Source organism: Piliocolobus tephrosceles, chromosome 13 (assembly GCF_002776525.5).
Source record: "Piliocolobus tephrosceles isolate RC106 chromosome 13, ASM277652v3, whole genome shotgun sequence".
Classification (NCBI taxonomy): Eukaryota; Metazoa; Chordata; class Mammalia; order Primates; family Cercopithecidae; genus Piliocolobus; species Piliocolobus tephrosceles.
The window spans coordinates 6,375,981-6,393,726 of record NC_045446.1 but is presented as its reverse complement, the minus strand read 5'-3'; the positions used below and the strand labels follow the sequence as shown (position 1 = coordinate 6,393,726).

The window sequence follows — 17,746 nt, the reverse complement described above, 5'->3', positions numbered from 1 at the left end:
GCAAGCTCCGCCTCCCGGGTTCACGCCATTCTCCTGCCTCAGCCTCCTGAGTAGCTGGGACCACAGGCGTCCGCCGCCTCGCCCGGCTAGCTTTTTGTATCTTTTAGTAGAGACGGAGTTTCACCGTGTTAGCCAGGATGGTCTCAATCTCCTGACCTCGTGATCCGCCCGTCTCGGCCTCCCAAAGTGCTGGGATGACAGGCGTGAGCCACCGCGCCCGGCGGCCCATGTGACCTTTCTGAACCAGGTTCTGCATCTGAAAGTGGGTGAGGCCGATGCCTGCCCTGCAGGTGTGTGGAGACCAGGAGCGGCTCCGCCTCCCCAGCTCTCTCCCCGCTGCCCTGCAGGGAACTGCGTGGTGCTGAAGCCATCAGAGATTAGCAAGAGCATCGAGAAGGTCCTGGCCGAGGTGCTGCCCCGATACCTGGACGAGGTGAGCAGGGCTGCCAGGCAGGTGGAGTGGGAACAGCCAGGGCTCAAGGGCTGGGCAGCCCCTGACATGGAAGGGCCTGTCGGTCAGACCCAAATCCCCACCTCAATTCTGCCTCTTCTGAGTTGTGTAAACTTGACCCAGTCACCGCCCCTCTCAGCCTCACTTTTCCTCTGAGGAGCAGCGAGGGCAGCCTGTTGCCCAGGAGTCCCGTGTCTGCCTCCACCTGGCCCTGGCATCAGTTCCTCCAGCGCCAGCCAGACTCCAAGCTGGGCCTGCCAATGCCAGGCAACCTTGGGGAGCTCCCTGCTCCCCACTTTGCCTCCACCCAACCCTCCTAGAGCCCTGGCTGGGTCAGGCCAGGCGGGGCGGAGGCAGGGCAGGGTCCAGGCAGGGCGGGCTCCTCCCTGGGCTCTCAGAGCTGGGGTCCCAGAGGGAGCGTCGCCCATCCCGCCTTGCAGAGCTGCTTTGCTGTGGTGCTGGGGGGGCCCCAGGAGACGGGGCAGCTGCTGGAGCACAGGTTCGACTACATCTTCTTCACAGGTGAGGCCGGGACGAGGGTCGGGACAGGCTGGGGTCGGGGAGGACAGCCCCATGCTCAGGGATCCTGTCCCTAAATCTGGGAGTCCACAAGGCAGACTGAATCCTCCTCTCTCTGGACCAGGCCGGGAGCAGTCCTGGATCCCCAGACCTCTTAGGAAGGGATGGAGTCCCACGTCCAGGGCCAGCCCACCGTGCCAACCACAGCCTCAGGAACCATAGCCTCTGCCCCCACTGCCCCCAGACCCTCATATGTGACCCCACTGCCGCCAGGCTCTTAGACACCACCCTACTGGTGCCCACAGCTCTCTCTGCAGGCAGATGACGGACTAGGCTTCAGCGTCCTGCCCAGGGCCACCCTTGTGGCCAGGATGGGGACAGGCTGGAATGTGCACACAAGCCCTTGGTGAAATCCATGCCAGAGGTCACTCCTTCTTTTTTGTGACAGAGCCTTGCTCTGTCACCCATGCAGTGGCACAATCTTGGCATAATCTTGGTTCACTGCAACCCCTGCGCTCCCAGGTTCAAGTGATGCTTATGCCTCAGCTTCCCAAGTAGCTGGGATGACAGGCATGTTCCACCACGCCCGGCTAATGTTTTGTATTTTTAGTAAAGACAGGATCTCACTATGTTGCCCAGGCTGGTCTCGAACTCTTGGCCTCAACCAGTCCTCCTGCCTTGGCCTCCTAAATTGCAGTGATCACAGGCATGAGCCACCACAAAGACTCAGCCTCGAGTTTTTGAGCTAGTGAGGGGCAGAGAGAGGGGGAAGAAGACAGTGGTGCTGCCAGGCGAGTCTGTGCCTTGCAGGTCGAGGCAGTCATGGGGAAGGGCCCGGCAGGATTGAGCAGGCCACCTCCCAGCAAAGACAGAAGGAGCCCCGGAAGGAACCACAGGGCCCAGGAAGCACTGTGCCCAGGACAGGGCGGGGTGAGAGTAGAGAAGGGACAGTGGCTCCTGCTGGCTTTAATCCTTGACCACAAGGGGGAGAAATGCCAGGGCCATCCCCACAGACGCAGCAGGGTGGTCCGCGAGTCAGGTGTGGCGAGGAGGCCTTGAAGCCCAGACAGGGCTAGGGCAGAGAAGGCTGAGTTCATGGGGAGACTGCTGGGCTCTCAGAGGCCAGCACAGAGGAGAGGTGAGGCCGGGCCAGGCAGGACATGTGGACACCTGCATCGGCCTGGGCCAGTCCACCTCAAGGGTCAGAAAAAAAGGGCTGGGCATGTGGCAGAACTTCCAGGTTTAGGTTTAGAGAAGAGAGACCTGAATGCCGCAGACAGAGCTGGACTCCAGCCTTGGTTGATCAGGTATCCCTGAAGTTTCCAAAGGAGATGGATGGGTTCCATGCAGCATTTTGCAAAGAGTGCCCTGCAGGGTGAGCCAGGGTCAGAAGCAGAGGTGGGAGGAGCCAAGGGGTTTGGCTCAGGAGGGGGACCCTGGGGGCCAATAGCGGCCATGCACCATTCCCTCCTGAGACTCTGTGCTTAGGGGCTGGTCCTGGTGAAGGATGAGCAGGGCCCTGGGCTGCAAGGTGGCAGTGAGGAACAAGGAAAGGCCAGGCGAGGGATGGTGCCTGCTGACTCCAACACCTCTCCAGGGAGGAGCGGGGCCCTGGGCTGGGCCATCCCGCCTGGCCCAGGTCACTGAACGGCCACTCTGGTTTCCTTCCACACCCAGGGAGCCCTCGTGTGGGCAGGATTGTCATGACCGCTGCCGCCAAGCACCTGACACCTGTCACCCTGGAGCTGGGGGGCAAGAACCCCTGCTACGTGGACGACAACTGCGACCCCCAGACCGTGGCCAACCGCGTGGCCTGGTTCCGCTACTTCAACGCCGGCCAGACCTGCGTGGCTCCCGACTACGTCCTGTGCAGCCCCGAGATGCAGGAGAGGCTGCTGCCCGCCCTGCAGAGCACCATCACCCGTTTCTATGGCGACAACCCCCAGAGCTCCCCAAACCTGGGCCGCATCATCAACCAGAAACAGTTCCAGCGGCTGCGGGCACTGCTAGGCTGCGGCCATGTGGCCATTGGGGGCCAGAGTGACGAGAGCGATCGCTACATCGGTGAGTCCTGCTGCCCCTACCACAGCCCGCCTGGGCCAAGACCCCTCCTCACGGGAGGGCCCACGGCTGGGCCACGAGTCTGGACCCGCACCTGAAAGCCGGCCCCACTGTCAGAGCCCAGCCTTGAGCCACGGCTCCAGTGCCATGACTCCGTCTCTGTGCTTCTGAGCCTGTGGCCCCACGAGGCTAAACTCTGGTCCCTCAGCCCTGGATTCGCTGAGTTCGGATCCCAGGGCTCCAGGGCCCAGCGTGCTAAGATGAACTCCCATCCCCCCACCGGCTGTCCTGAAAGGCCACAACCTCAGATTCTCCGAGCCCACGATCCCCAGGTTCTGAACTCTGATGGCCCCGTCCTGAGCCCCCCAGTCTCCTGGGCCGTATGGCTCAGCAGCTCACGGGACACTGTGGCTCCAATATTCTGGGGTGCTGTCGCCTCATGAACCCCAAGGTTCTAAGAATCCCATCACCCCTGACTGTGAGACCAAGGTTGGGGGATTCTCTGGGCCCCACAGGCCCTGAGCAGGCTGGGGAAGACCTAGGGTCCCTTCTTGGGGGCTGTGGGGAGACTTTCTTCGCTAAACAATCCGAAGCCTGAAGCAATGGGAAGTCAGACCTTGGGATCCTGGCCTGGAGCCCTGGCCCGTGGCCCTGTCCCCATCTCTACCCCCACCCCTGGGTGCTGTCCTGACTGTGGCTCCAGGGCTGAGCGGTCTTTGGTGCCCGGCAGCCCCCACGGTGCTGGTGGACGTGCAGGAGACGGAGCCGGTGATGCAGGAGGAGATCTTCGGGCCCATCCTGCCCATCCTGAACGTGCGGAGCGTGGACGAGGCCATCGAGTTCATCAACAGGCGGGAGAAGCCCCTGGCCCTGTACGCCTTCTCCAACAGCAGCCAGGTGGGGGTGCAGCCAGGCTGGGCAGGGTCAGGAACTCGCAGTGGGCAGTGCAAGTGGTGGCAGCAGAGGGGCCACCAAAATCCAGTGGCTTCAGGACTTTGGAATGGTGGTCCTCTTGGCTCTGTCTCTGCCCACTCTCCTGGAAGCATCTGAGCCTCACCACCCCAACCCTGTCCCCAGTCCGGGCCCCACTCTCCTAGGCCTTCAGTAGGTGGCTTCCCAGGGCCTTCTCTAGGGTCCAGTGTTTCTTCTAGGTCAGCCCCTGCCTTTGTTCTTCCTTACACATTGGAGCCTGGTGGCCACATGACCCCTCATGCCTGGCTCTGAAGGCACAGGCAACATGTCAGGGATGACCCAAAGGTGCAGGTCCGAGAATGCACCCTGATCCCCCACATCTGCTCAAGCTGCAGAGGCAGCCTGGGAGGCCCAAGGGTGGAGCCCTCAGATTAAAAAACACCAGGAGGTCCCAGCAGTCCCTACCCACTCTCCCCGTTCCTCAGCCGGTTCCTCGATTCCCTCCACTTGAATCCCTTTTTTTTATTTTTTGAGATGGAGTCTCACTCTATTGCCCAGCTTGGAGTGCAGTAGCACAATCTCGGCTCACTGCAACCTCTGCCTCCCGGGTTCAAGCGATTCTCCTGCCTCAGCCTCCTGTGTAGCTGGGGTAACAGGTGTGTGCCACTATGCCCAGCTAATTCTTTGTATTTTTAGTAGAGATGGGGTTTCTCCATGTTGGCCAGGCTGGTCTTCAACTGCTGACCTCAGGTGATCCACCTGCCTTGGCCTCCCAAAGTGCTGGGATTACAGGCATGAGCCACCGTGCCCGGCCACTTGAACTTTTTTTTAAATAAACTTGGTATTGGGAAATATTTTTAGATTTACAGAAAAGTTGCCAAAATGGTACAGAGTTCCCATGTACCCCACACCTAACTTACCCCGTTTAATGGTGCTTAGATGGGTCAAAACTAAAAAAGTGATGGCAGGGCTGGGCGCGGTGGCTCACACCTGTAATCCCAGCATTTGGGAGGCCGAGGTGGGAGGATTGCTTGAGCCCAGGAGTTTGAGACCAGACCTGGCAATATACCAAACCCCGTCTCTGTGAAACCTTTTTTTAAGATTAGTTGCGAATAGTGGCACACACTTGTAGTGCCAGCTGCTCAGGAGGCTGAGGTGGAAGGATCTCCTAACCAAAAAAAAAAAAAAGTGACAGCAGTGCTTTACTATTAACGCCAGTGTCCCACCTTGCATTAATAAGCCTCTCAGCTTGAGGAGTGCTGGACAAGTCTCCTGTAGAACATCTCCAGCCTCAGCTCGTCTGGTGTATTTCTCATGATTAAAGAAGGGTTACCGGTTTTAGGAGAGAATCCCACAGAGGTGAACCTGCCTTTCACACCACATCGGGGCACCTGAGATGCACATGTGGCTAGTGAGGGGGAGCCTACCCTACCGGGTTAGGGTGGTGTCTGTCTGCCAGGTCTCCCTGGGAAGTTACTGTTGTTTCTTTATTATTCGGAAGCGAGTCTCTAAGGCTGCCCCATCCTCACCAGGTGGGGGTAATTAAGCTCTATGCTGGTCTATCATATTGTTAGTTATTATCTAGTTATTTTATACATCCTTTTCTTACTCCGTGTGTGGTTTGGTGGAATTCTGTTGTATTGCCATTTGATAGCTTTGTCTTCCTCCTTCATATGACTGTTTTACAGGGCCTGCGAGTTTTGTATTTTTGTGTGTATTATGGCAAATATCAACTTGTTTTCATGTTAAGATTCCTTTGAGCATTTCTTGCAGGACTGATGTAGTAGAGATAAATTCCCCCAGCCTTTGCTTGTCTGGGAAAGGCTTTATTTCTTCTTCATCTATGCAGCGTAGTCTTAGCTGGATACAATATTCTTGGCTAGCGGCAGTATCTACATCTATTTCCTGGAATTCTGTAAGAGATTCATCTCTTGAATTGTTTATTTAGGTCAGTACAGACTCAGGTATATTTATTTGACTCCAGGGGCTGTAATCCAAGGTCGTGTGGTTTGTCTGAGGCTCCGGCTCGGAAGCCCATGTAAGGTGTCCCAGCCTCTTGGGTTGTGACCACCTCCTTCCCCTCTGGTGCTACAAGCAGCTCCAGGCTCATCTTGTATCTTCCCTGCTCCAACTCCAGAAGTAGCCATTCCTCCAAGGAGCCCTGCTTCATCTGGATACTTTTACCTTTAGAAAACTCTACAGAGGCTTTCTGGCAGTGGAGTCATCTGGCTTCAAACTTTTCTGACCAGCCAGCACTCTCCCAGGACACAGAGTCACACCTAAGACACAAGTCACGGCCGGGTGCGGTGGCTCACGCCTGTAATCCCAGCACTTTGGGAGGCCGAGATGGGTGGATCACGAGGTCAGGAGATCAAGACCATCCTGGCTAACACGGTGAAACCCCGTCTCTACTAAAAAATACAAAAAACTAGCCGGGCGAGGTGGCGGGCGCCTGTAGTCCCAGCTACTCGGGAGGCTGAGGCATGAGAATGGCGTGAACCCGGGAGGCGGAGCTTACAGTGAGCTGAGATCCGGCCACTGCACTCCAGCCTGGGCGACAGAGCAAGACTCGTCTCAAAAAAAAATGACACAAGTCACGCACAAGGCGGCTTGCCCATACTACTTGGGACGCCCTCTGCTACCTTCTGCTCCATCTCCTCCATCTGCTGCCACTGCCACTGTGGGTAACGCTAGTCTCATGCCATGAAGTGACGTCTGAATCCACTGGGGGGACTCCACTTTCCCCACATCAGGCAAGCCCTGACCCAACTGTGATCAGAGGCTCATGGTGATTGCAACTAAATATATTGAAGCTTTTGTGCAGCAACAATTTAGTGTCTACCAATCTTTCTTTCCTTTCAGTCTTCAAATAAGCCTACAGATTGAGGAAGAAGGTCCTTTATTAAGTCAAGCAACGGCCATGCTTCTGTTTCTAAAGTGCAAATCTGACCACATCATTATGTCTTCACGTCTCTGTGCTCATACCACACAGCCCTTCAGCCGCCACTCTGTCTGGGGTACCCTCTTTGCCTGAACAGCTTCTGTCCCTCCCAGTTCCTCCACTCAGCAGGCACATGACACCCCTGCCCTAGGATGCCTCCCTGCTGTCCCGCACTGCACTGCTGCCACTGCACCCTCCACGTCCCCAAGCAACACTGGGTTTCCTGCCCCTACCCCCAGGCCTAAGAGTCTTTGCCCCCAGCACGGACCACACATGAGCAGATGTCCAGGAAACACGTCCCAAGTTGGAAGCTCCACGAGGGGCTGCTACACAACCCCTTGCCCCACCTGTACCATCACAGGCCCTTCAGCTGACATGGTGGCCTCAGACCCTTTCTGAGGCAAGATCAGTGTCACAGAGTCCAGCATGGAACAGGCTCTGGGTCCTGAGGATCCTGCTGGGGCTCAAGGTGGCCTCACACATCCTGTTCTCTCCCAGGTGGTCAAGCGGGTGCTGACCCAGACCAGCAGCGGGGGCTTCTGTGGGAACGACGGCTTCATGCACATGACCCTGGCCAGCCTGCCTTTTGGAGGAGTGGGTAGGTGCCTGCTACCCTGCCCTTCTGTTACCATTTGGTCAAATTGCAATAGTGTTACCTGCATACATTGCCGCCAAAGCACCCCAGCCCCACCTCAGCATAGAGGGACAGGCAAGGAGGCCTCACCCCAGAACCTGCATACTGCTCCCCACCCCAGAGGTTCTGAGTCCAACCTGGGCAACATAGTGAGACCCCGTATCAAAAAAATAAAAAGTCTGCAGTGGAACCTTCTAGACCATCTCTGCACGGACACACAATTTAGTGAATGTTTTAACATACCACACAACCATGATCACACTGCCCACTGCGCTGCCATCTGCTCTTCTCCCCAACTGCACGACCTGGCATCTGCTCCTCAGCAGCAATGCAGCCGGCGTCCTTTACTCCAGGGTGGCCGCTCCTCTAACCCCGTCCCCTGTCCAGCTCTCAGTACCACACCTCCCCACCCTGAGAGGCCCAGACGACTGTCAATCCTCCACTCCCCAGAGCAGCCCCGATGCCACTGCAGAGTCCTGGCCTCTGAGTCAGGAAGCCTCAGAGATGGTCCCAGCAATGCGCCTGTGGCCCAGGTGACGCCTCCCCTCTGAGTCCACTTCCTCCTCAGTGAACAGTAGGCCCCGGGCAGGTGACAGGCAGCCCTGCCACCCATCCACACTCAGCAACAGAGTGAACGGTGGCAGGGCCAGGCAAGCTGCCTCAGGTGGGTCCACGCCCTTCCTGGAGGGCAGCCAGGGCCATGACAGTGCCTGTGCTGCTGTCCTGGCTTGGCTCGAGTTTGGGCGGCTACCCCCGATTCCACCTAGCTGCCTCCCCAGCCCCAGCCTCCTCAGCCCGCCTCCCCTGCCCTGGAGGAGAGCTGGGGCTGTCTGTGGGCACATCTGACCCTGCCGCTCCCTCAGGAAAGCCTCCCCCAGCTCCCAGGCCCCCGAGCCGGCTCTTCCTGGCGGCCATGGCTCCAGCCCGGCTTCCCCACCTGCTGCTCCCACAGCCTGAGCTCTGCCCAGCTCCCTAACACACCACGTGGCCCCCACCTCTAAGGCTCCCCAAGCCTGGGTCCCTCTTGCCCCCACCCACCCTCTTCCTCTCATTAACTGCATATCCCTGGAGCTCACTGACTGCAGGAAGCCCCCGCAGCCAACCCCTCCCCACCCAGGCTGTGCCCTGGACGCCCTGGCCTGGGGCCTCGTCTACCTCCCGACCTAGACACTGAGGAGAGCTCATTGCACACAGCAGCTACTGGGTCCAGGGGTCTCAACATCGCCTCAATTCCCACCACAACCCTAGGAGGGAGGTACCCTTGTCACCCCACAGCAGAGGAGACTGAGGCACAGTCCAAAGTGACACAGATTGTTTGCAGCAGGGCCAGGATTTAACCCCAGGCAGTCTGACTCTGGAATCCATGCCCTTGACCACTGTCTGCCTATCTTGCCTGGCACCTGGTGCCCCCAAGTCTTACTGAGCTGGTGCCAAGCTCGGGGCTAAGCCCTTTACCCACAGTGCCTCATGATCAGCCCACTGGACAGATGGAGAAACTGAGGCTCAGAGGGGGGGAAGTAGCCCACCTAGGCCCCACTGTGACTGGGAGACCCCCAGGGCCTGACCACCTGTGTTCTGTGCCACTGTACAGGTGCCAGCGGGATGGGCCGGTACCACGGCAAGTTCTCCTTCGACACCTTCTCCCACCATCGCGCCTGCCTCCTGCGCAGACCGGGGATGGAGAAGCTGAACGCCCTCCGCTACCCGCCGCATTCGCCGCGCCGCCTGAGGGTGCTGCTGGTGGCCATGGAGGCCCGAGGCTGTAGCTGCACACTGCTCTGAGCCCTTCCCCAGGCCCAGGCCCGAGACCACCATGACCGCTGTCGCCTGCAGCTGGTGGAGATGGGGCCCGGGCTCCAGGACCTTAGGAGGAAAAGGATTGCCAAGGCTCCAGGGCACTCCTCAAAGCAGCGCCTGCCTCCTCCCTCCTGGGTCTTCCCTCTCCCTGCCTCAGCCTCCTCCCTCAGCCGCTCCCAACTACGAGAGCCGAGGCAGGAGGCGTGGGAAACAGTGCAGTGACCCACTCCCTGCCCCCGCACCAACCACCCATGTTCAGGAGAAGAGGACAGACACGGTGCCTCTAAGCCACCCGTCTCCTGTGGAGCGGGTGGCCGAGGGGCCCTGGCATCTGACTCAGGCCACACCATGGAATCACTGCATCCAAGGCCATCTCTGCCCTCTGAGTCTCAGTTTCCCCATTTGTTCAGTGGAGAGAATGAACCAAGTCCCACTTTTGAACAAGTTGATGATTCTGAAACCGGCCCAATTTCCTAACAAGCCGGATGCTTGAGAAACCTACATTTGGACAATGACAGGCAGTGCCCACAGCCTGCCGGCCACCTCCTCTTCCTTGGCTCCTGCTTTCTTTTCAGACGGTATCAACCTACAACTTTAGTCAGGGACGGGGACAGGGATGGACCTGAGTTTCATCTCCTGTCTCTCTGGCTGATGTCACCTGAATAAAGCCTTCTTCCCTGGCAATACTTATATCTCGGTGATTTGCCTTCTGTGCAGCTAGCAACAGGACTCTGGACCAAGCCCCTGGCGTTGGGTAACAATTCTGTAATGATGCAGGATTTCCTCAATCCACGCAGGAATCCACGCAGGAATCGCCTGGCGAAGGGCCGGTGTCAGGTGTGGCCCACCATCCCGAGACCTCCCTTCTCTCCAGGGCCAGCCCCTCTCCTCTGAGCACCTGCTGACCAGCCCAAAGCCCTCTCCACTCCTCAGCCTGAACTCCCCCAGAGTCTCCCTGTGGCCCACAAGTCCTTTGGAGGCTCGGGCATCCGCATGCAAATCCCAAACCACTGTCCCCTTTGCACACACTGAGGCTTCCCTTGTTCTAGTTCTGGTCTACCGTGCATGTCCTCCCTCTGCATGGGCATGGGACATGCCCTCTGTCTCCTTCCCTTCCTGGCCTGCCCGACTCCTGTCCACTCTCAGTGCAGACCCTCCCAACATACACACATACAGGCAGCCTGGGGGCATCTGCGGGTCCCTCTACCACAGCATTCCCGGGGAGGGGCCCGGTGTGGTGGCTCACACCTGTAATCCCAGCACTTTGTGAGGCCAAGACAGGAGGATCGCCTGAGTCCAGGAGTTCCAGACCAGCCTGGGCAACATGGCGAGACCCCGTCTCTACAAAAAAATACAAAAATTAGCCGGGCCTGGTGGTGGCAGGTGTCTGTGGTCCCAGTTGCTCGGGAAGCTGAGATGGGAGGATCACCCGAGCCTAGGAGGTCGAGGCTGCAGTGAGCCGAGATCGCACCATTGCATTCCAGCCTGAGCCACAGAGCCAGACTCTGTTTCCAAAAAAAAAATTCGCAGGGAGGAAACACAGTCTGGTTGAGTACGGGAGTCATACGGATCAGGTGGATCAGGCGGCCGCACACCGCAGCTCTACGGCCCGGGAACGTTACTAAATATTCCCATGCCTCAGTTTCCCGCCTTAACGTGATAACACGTTACTGTAGTTTCTCCACACAGGGCTGCTGTGAGGATTAAAGGAGGCCGCGTGGGTAGAGCATCTCGTCGCCATTACCGTCATCACACGCCCCCCACCCAGACTCGATGGACCCCGTCTCTGCACCCATGGCGACCGCAAACGCTTTCTAAACCACGCCCCGGATGTCCCGCCTCCAGCAACTCGGAAGTCTTCATTTATTGGCCTCCCCAACCAACATGGCGGCCCCCTACAAACGTCAAGCGCCACGCTGTCCTAGCCAATCAAAAGAAAGATATTTATGAATCCCGCCTCTTTCGGTAGCCTTATTGGCCAATCAGACCACACCATGGCGCATCAATCCAGAAAAAGGGGAGCCGGCCGGCCCAATGGCAGCGTCCTAGAGTGTAGGCTCCGCCTCCCGATTGACTGGCCTGCTCCGCAAGGCAAGTAGCGGCGGCGCTTCAAGGTGGGTGTTCATGTCTTGTCCGCGAAAGCCGGGCCTGGGCAGTGTGGCGTCGGGGGCGAGTGTGGTGTCCCCGTTGGCGCCGCCAGCTCTGCCTGGGTTTCCCCTCGGCTCACTCAGGACCCGCGGCCTCCGTGTCCTTCAGGTGCAGCGGGGAGCCCGCTCTCAGGGCGCATGCGCCGCCCGTTGTACGCCCTCGGCCTGGATGGGGTCGGAGATCACTGGGAAGGTCGGAGAAGATGCCGGGTTGGATCCCTGGAACTACAGTCAGTGGTCCAAAGGAGTGGGCCTGTTAGGGGGTCACAGGTCGTGGGAGGAGCACTTATGAGCTCCGACTGAATGCCGGGCTCTGGGGTGCCCTTGGCATGTATGGGCTCCCCTTATTCCCAAGATCACCAGCCCCCATCCCACTTCATAGGTGAGAAGACGGAGGCCAGGTCACGTCACCTGCCCAAGGTCACACGGCAGGCTGGTGGACAGTTCCAGGAGGGCCTTGAAGCTGGGGAAAGGAATGTGGTACCGAGGACTGTTCAGGCCTTGAAGGGTTTCCAGCAGGGCAGGGCTGGGTTCCGATCCTCTGCGCACCTCCTTATCCTGTGACTTCCGAAGAGTCACTTTTTTTTCTTTTTTTTTTTTTTTGAGACGAGGTCTCGCTCTGTCGCCCAGGTGTGGTCTGGGCTTACTGCAGCTTCTGCCTCCCGGGTTCAAACGATTCTCCTACCTCAACCTCCCGAGTAGCTGGGATTATAGGCGCCTGTCACCACGCCCAGCTAATTTTTTTTTTTTTTGGTAGGGATCGGGTTCCACCATGTTGGCCAGGCTGGTCTTGAACTCCTCACCTCAGGTGATCCACCTGCCTCAGCCTCCCAAAGTGCTGGGATTACAGGCGTGAGCCACCACACCCAGCCCTGGAGAGTCACTCAACAAACTGAGCCCCAGCGCCTTATTGGTGCCTCCCTCGTGGAGTCCTTGTAAGGATAGGATGGCAGTGCATGTGACTCCCTGGGCACGGTGTCTGGGGTGGAGAGCTAGCGAAGTTAACTCTCAGTGCATGCTGGTGGGGGCTGGTAATGTTTTTGGTCAGATTTGGGGAGGCTGAAGGGAGGAGCAGAAAGATGGGAGACAGGATCTCTGGGAGGGAGAAAGGAAGGATGGATTTAAAAGGTTTCTTAGGTGAGGCAGAACTTGGAGTCCACAGAAACTGAATTGTAGCTCAGCTGAGCTGGATCAGGTGGAAAGCTGGAAGGTGCTGGGAATAGGAAAGCCATCTGTGCCTCTGACAGCAATGGGGTATGAGTAGAGGGCAAAGTGACACATGGGTCTCCAGTAGAGGCTTGGGATCCCTGCTGTGCCAGTCTCAGAAGAGGATGGTACTTGGGCACACCCCACTCTCCATCCCTGTTTATGCCCCCAGATGCGCTGCCTGACCATGCCCATGCTGCTGCGGGCCCTGGCCCAGGCTGCACATGCAGGTAGGACCGAGGAAGCCTTTGCTGGGGGTAGGGGAGCCCAGTCTCCTGGCATGAGGTCACGCCCCTCTTTTTGCAGGACCTCCTGGTGGCCGGACCCTCCACAGCAGCGCATTGGCAGCCACTTACAGTGAGTACCTGGGTGGCCTCTAGCCTGACTGGTCCTGCCAGAGGTGGGGAAGAGACCTGAGTTCCAGTCCTGGCTTTGTCAGGGGCATTCTTCTCTGAGCCTGTTTCCTTCCACTCTTAAAACGATTATGATGAAGGAGACTAATTCCCAGGGACAGGGTCCATCATTGCCGGAGTTAGCACGTGTGATCTCAGAGCTCCCTGGGTGTGACGGGGAGGGGGTTGCCAGGTGTGAGCCATGGGTACCTGGTCCTTTTGCCAGTCCCTGGTGAAGGTAAAGGCTCAAGCCCCCCACTTCCCCCGTTGATTCCTTTTTCAGGCCCTGTTGGGCGGGGGTGCCTCTGGGCTCAAATGGCCACTCAAGCACAGGGAGAGGTAGGCAAGGATGGGCTCAGGCCAGAGGCAGCCTCCAGGGTCCTTGCTGAGGCTGGGGAGAGGTGTGGTGAGTGTTCGGCCCCTTTGGAGCCCAGCAGTTGCACCTGGAGGTGAGGGCCAGGCCTCCTCTCCTGGAGACCCCAGGGAGACAGTGTGTGAGGCCCCTGCCACGGCCTCCCTGCCCGCCTCTCTGCAGAGTATGTGAACATGCAGGAGCCTAAGATGGACATGAAGTCAGTGACTAACCGGGCAGCCCGGACCCTGCTGTGGACTGAGCTCTTCCGAGGTGCGTCCTGGGCAGGAGGGGACAGGGCAGGTGCCAGCTGGGCACAGATGCATGGGGGAGGAGGGTGCCCCTGCCCACCAAACCCATGCTGCCCACAGGCCTGGGCATGACCCTGAGCTACCTGTTCCGGGAACCCGCCACCATCAACTACCCGTTCGAGAAGGGCCCGCTGAGCCCTCGCTTCCGTGGGGAGCACGCACTGCGCCGGTACCCATCCGGGGAGGAGCGCTGCATTGCCTGCAAGCTCTGCGAGGCCGTCTGCCCTGCCCAGGTGAGCCCCCACCCCAACTGACCACCAGGCCAGCCCCTGCCACTGGGAGAGGGAGGCAGGCAGCCCTAGGCCCAAACCCTGGCCCCTGCTTGATGTGTGTCCCCAGGGAAGTCCCTTTCCCTCTCTGAGCCACTTCCCTCGTGAATGGGAATGACGAGGTCTTGTTGCCGGAGCACAGAGTCAGTGAGTTGGCAGAGTGCAGCTTCCAGCCCTGGGCAGGTGCCTGACACGCACAGGTTCCCCCTTGGGGTCTGGCCAGGGGTGTGACCCCTGGGCCTGTGAGCCATGGGGTAGCACCTGAGGCCGTCAACGCCTCCCCGGATATAGCCACCATTTCCGGGGTCCTGCTTGTGTGCCTGTTGCAGCTTTGCTTCCCCAGTGGCTGCTCCCCTGAGGCCCGGCTTTCTGTTCTCTTAGTGGGTCTCGTGCTTACCAGCGGGGGCCAGGCCTGTCAGCATAGGAACAATGACTCGGTCAGAGCTCTGGTCAGACCCCTGTGTGTGCCTGGCAGGAGCCCCGGCAGCCGCCATCGCTACTTCCTGTGCGCACAGCAACCCCTCCTAGTGTTCTGTGACTCGCGTGGCTCCTGTCCAAGTGCTAGTTTGTCCCCTGGAGCACTCCCAGGTCCTCCAGGCCATGAGCTGCGGCCCTGATGTCTCTACTCCAGCCACAGACTGGGAGCGCATAGGAGTGTCCCCAAACAGCAGTCACGATGGTCACGGCTGTGGCTTCCACTTAGTGAGTGCTGTCCACAGACAGACCTGGCACTGTGCCACGTGTGTGACTCACAGCCTCTCCTGTAACCTCAACAACCAGTCGAGGAGGTAGAGGTTATTGTCCGCATCTTTATAAGCACTAAAGGATGAGCCTGCCAGCCACAGGTCCCACTGTGAGTTGTGGGCACTACATTTTTGGGATGGGGGCGTAGGAGAGTCCTTGCCAGGCACCTTCAAAGGCCTTCCCAGCCAGCCCCTCCCTCAGCGGGCTACCCAGGAACTGAGAGTTAGGACGTGCCCTTGAGTTAGGGCTGTGCCCCCCCACTTGCTGTGTAGCTTTGGGGAGTCCTTCAACCTCTCGGAACCTTGTTTTTCTCATTCATCAAATGGAGAAAAGTAGATTTAAGGCACACAATTACAACCAACAGTGCAGGCGTTCTTGGCGATGTTGCAGGCTCGGTTCCAGAGCATTGGGGTAAAGTGAGTCACACAGATGCTTTGGTGTTCCAGTGCCTTTAAAAGTTAGATTTAGACCGGGCACAGTGGATCATGCCTGTAATTCCAGCACTTTGAGAAGCTGAGGTGGTGGATCACTTGAGGTCAAGAGTTCGAGACCATCCTGGCCAACATGGTGAAACCCCATCTCTACTAAAAATGCTACAGTTAGCCAGGCCTGGTGGCAGGTGCCTGTAATCTCAGCTACTTTGGAGGCTGAGGCACGATAATCACTTGAAGCGGGACGCAGGGGTTGCAGTGAGCCAAGATCGCAAAAAAAAAAAAAAAAATTGGGGCTGGGTGCGGTGGTTCACACCTGTAATCCCGGCACTTTGGGAGGCCAAGGCAGGCGCACAAGGTCGGGAATTCAAGACCAGCCTGGCCAACGTGGTGAAACCCCGTCTCTAGTAAAAATAACAAAAATTAGCCGGGCGTGGTGGTGCACACCTGTAGTCCCAGCTACTTGAGAGGCTGAAGCAGGAGAATTGCTTGAACCTGGGAGGCGGAGGTTGCAGTGAGCTATGATTGCACCACTGCACTTCATCCTGGGCCACAGAGTGAGACTTCATCTCAAAAAAAACAACAACAAAGAATTTACACTACTGTAGGCTGTGAAGTATCTAAAATACAATGTATATACCTTAATTAAAAATACTTTAGGGGCCAGGCACAGTGGCTCACACCTATAGTCCCAGCACTTGGGGAGGTTGAGGTGAGTGGATTACTTGAACCCTGGAGTTTGAGACCAGCCTGGGCAACATGGCAAAACCCTGACTCAACAACAACAACAAATACAAAAAATTAGCCCCTGTATTCCCAGGTACTTGGGAGATTGACGTGGGAGGATCGCTTGAGCCTGGGAGGTTGAGGCTGCAGTGCGCTACGAGCCGCATCACTGTACTCCAGCCTGGGTGACAGGGCGAGAGTCTGTCTCAAAACAAAAAGCCAAAAACAACAAAAAAAAACTTCATTCCTAAAAAGGGCTGACCCAGAGATAAGAAGCAAGCACGTCGTTGGTAAAATGACGCCAGTGAGCTTGCTTTATGCAGAGTTGCCGCAAACCTTCAATTTGTAAAATTCACAACATCTAGAAAGCTCGGTGAGGTGAGGCGGGACTGGAACCCAGCCCCCGTCGCAGGGTGAGACCCTCAGGGGCGGGGGGCGCTACACCGAACGCAGTGAACAACCCCCTCATGAGAGTGGGGTTCTTGGCAGATGACGCCAGCAGCTGACAAACAGGCAAAGCAGGCCGGGCGCAGTGGCTCACACTTGTAATCCCAGCACTTTGGGAGGCCAAGGCAAAGTGGATCACGAGGTCAAGAGATCGAGACCATCCTGGCCAACATAGTGAAACCCCGTCTTTACTAAAAATACAACAATTAGCTGGGTGTGGTGGTGCACACCTGTAGTCCCAGCTACTCAGGAGGCTGAGGCAGGAGAATTACTTGAACCGGGAAGGCTGAGGTTGCGGTGAGCCGAGATTGTGCTACTGCACTCTAGCCTGGCGACAGTGCGAGACTCTATCTCAAAAAATATATAAAAAATAAAATAAAACCAGCATGGCAGGGACGCCAGCAGGGCACGTGCTGAGGAGACAGGTGCCAACGGCAGAGGTGCAGGGCGGCCTCTTAACTGGAGTCCGGGAGGCCTCTGAGGGGAGAGGGCTTCTGGCAGACACCAGGGGTGGTGATGAGCAGTGACCGGGGTCCTGGGGGCTGGGATGTGACAGGGCAGCGCAGCAGTGTCTGGTGGCCCCTCCCACAGGCCATCACCATCGAGGCGGAGCCAAGAGCTGATGGCAGCCGCCGGACCACCCGCTATGACATCGACATGACCAAGTGTATCTACTGCGGCTTCTGCCAGGAGGCCTGCCCCGTGGATGCCATCGTCGAGGTGCGTGAGGCCCCTGGGTGGGCGGGGGGCTGAGGCTCCTCAGCGGGGCCTAACCACGGTCCCTGCACCCCACCTGCAGGGCCCCAACTTTGAGTTCTCCACGGAGACACATGAGGAGCTGCTGTACAACAAGGAGAAGCTGCTCAACAATGGGGACAAGTGGGAGGCCGAGATTGCCGCCAACATCCAGGCTGACTACCTGTACCGGTGACGCCGCACCGGCCCACAACCCACAACCACTGCTGCCCAATAAAACGGCTCCAACCCCACGGCCTCTTGTCTTGACTCTGGTGGTCCAGGGTGGGGCCATCCCCAGCCTGCCTGAGGCCTGTGATGCCTCCAGCTGGACTAGGTAGCCACCTAGTCTTTGAGCTGGACTAGGCAGCTCTCTGGGTCCTGCTGCCCCAGCCCTGCCTTCCTGTGGACTCCAGGGCCCCACCAGGCCCTCATGGCTGGGCCACAGCCTGCAGCATCACTATCACCCTGCCTCTTCCTGGGTGTCTTCCCCAAGGCCCAGCAATGCCAGAGGTCACCACAGTCCTACCGTTCCCACTGTCCCGGCTGGGGCCTGGGCCTCCTGCCTCCCAAGAGCCATCCACTTCTAAGACCCTTAGGACTTGGAGCATCCCAAGGCCTCAGGCTGAAGAACAGCAAGTGGCAGAAACTCCGGCCGAGGCGTCCTTGCT

General features: G+C 58.1%; 2 protein-coding genes across 7 annotated transcripts in view; both read left to right on the top strand.

The window, feature by feature from the left end:
- The window catches only part of ALDH3B1 (aldehyde dehydrogenase 3 family member B1), an 18,903-nt gene extending 8,904 nt beyond the window's left edge, over positions 1-9,999 (top strand). For 2 of the 3 annotated variants that reach the window (XM_023186558.2, XM_023186559.2), the window contains 6 exons: positions 348-433; positions 892-973; positions 2,648-3,034; positions 3,762-3,928; positions 7,383-7,482; positions 9,110-9,999. In XM_023186558.2, the coding sequence (XP_023042326.2) occupies positions 348-433; positions 892-973; positions 2,648-3,034; positions 3,762-3,928; positions 7,383-7,482; positions 9,110-9,300 (1,013 nt within the window). In that variant the 3' untranslated portion in view covers positions 9,301-9,999. The remainder of the gene's footprint in view (positions 1-347; positions 434-891; positions 974-2,647; positions 3,035-3,761; positions 3,929-7,382; positions 7,483-9,109) is intronic. The other variant, XM_023186560.2, reaches the window with a different exon arrangement.
- A 1,315-nt stretch (positions 10,000-11,314) lies between these two features.
- On the top strand, positions 11,315-17,329 carry NDUFS8 (NADH:ubiquinone oxidoreductase core subunit S8). 4 transcript variants are annotated; one of them, XM_023186561.2, is made up of 8 exons: positions 11,377-11,429; positions 11,572-11,692; positions 12,841-12,898; positions 12,975-13,025; positions 13,596-13,685; positions 13,784-13,956; positions 16,932-17,060; positions 17,140-17,329. In XM_023186561.2, the coding sequence occupies exons 2-8, from the start codon at positions 11,666-11,668 to the stop codon at positions 17,269-17,271; spliced, it is 660 nt and encodes a 219-aa protein (XP_023042329.2). In that variant the 5' UTR covers positions 11,377-11,429; positions 11,572-11,665; the 3' UTR covers positions 17,272-17,329. The 4 variants fall into 4 exon arrangements, with proteins under 4 accessions (XP_023042331.1, XP_023042329.2, XP_023042330.1 ...); XM_023186562.2 differs by having other exon boundaries at positions 11,378-11,429; positions 11,572-11,655; XM_023186563.3 differs by lacking the exon at positions 11,572-11,692 and having other exon boundaries at positions 11,315-11,429.
- Positions 17,330-17,746: the final 417 nt, after the last annotated feature.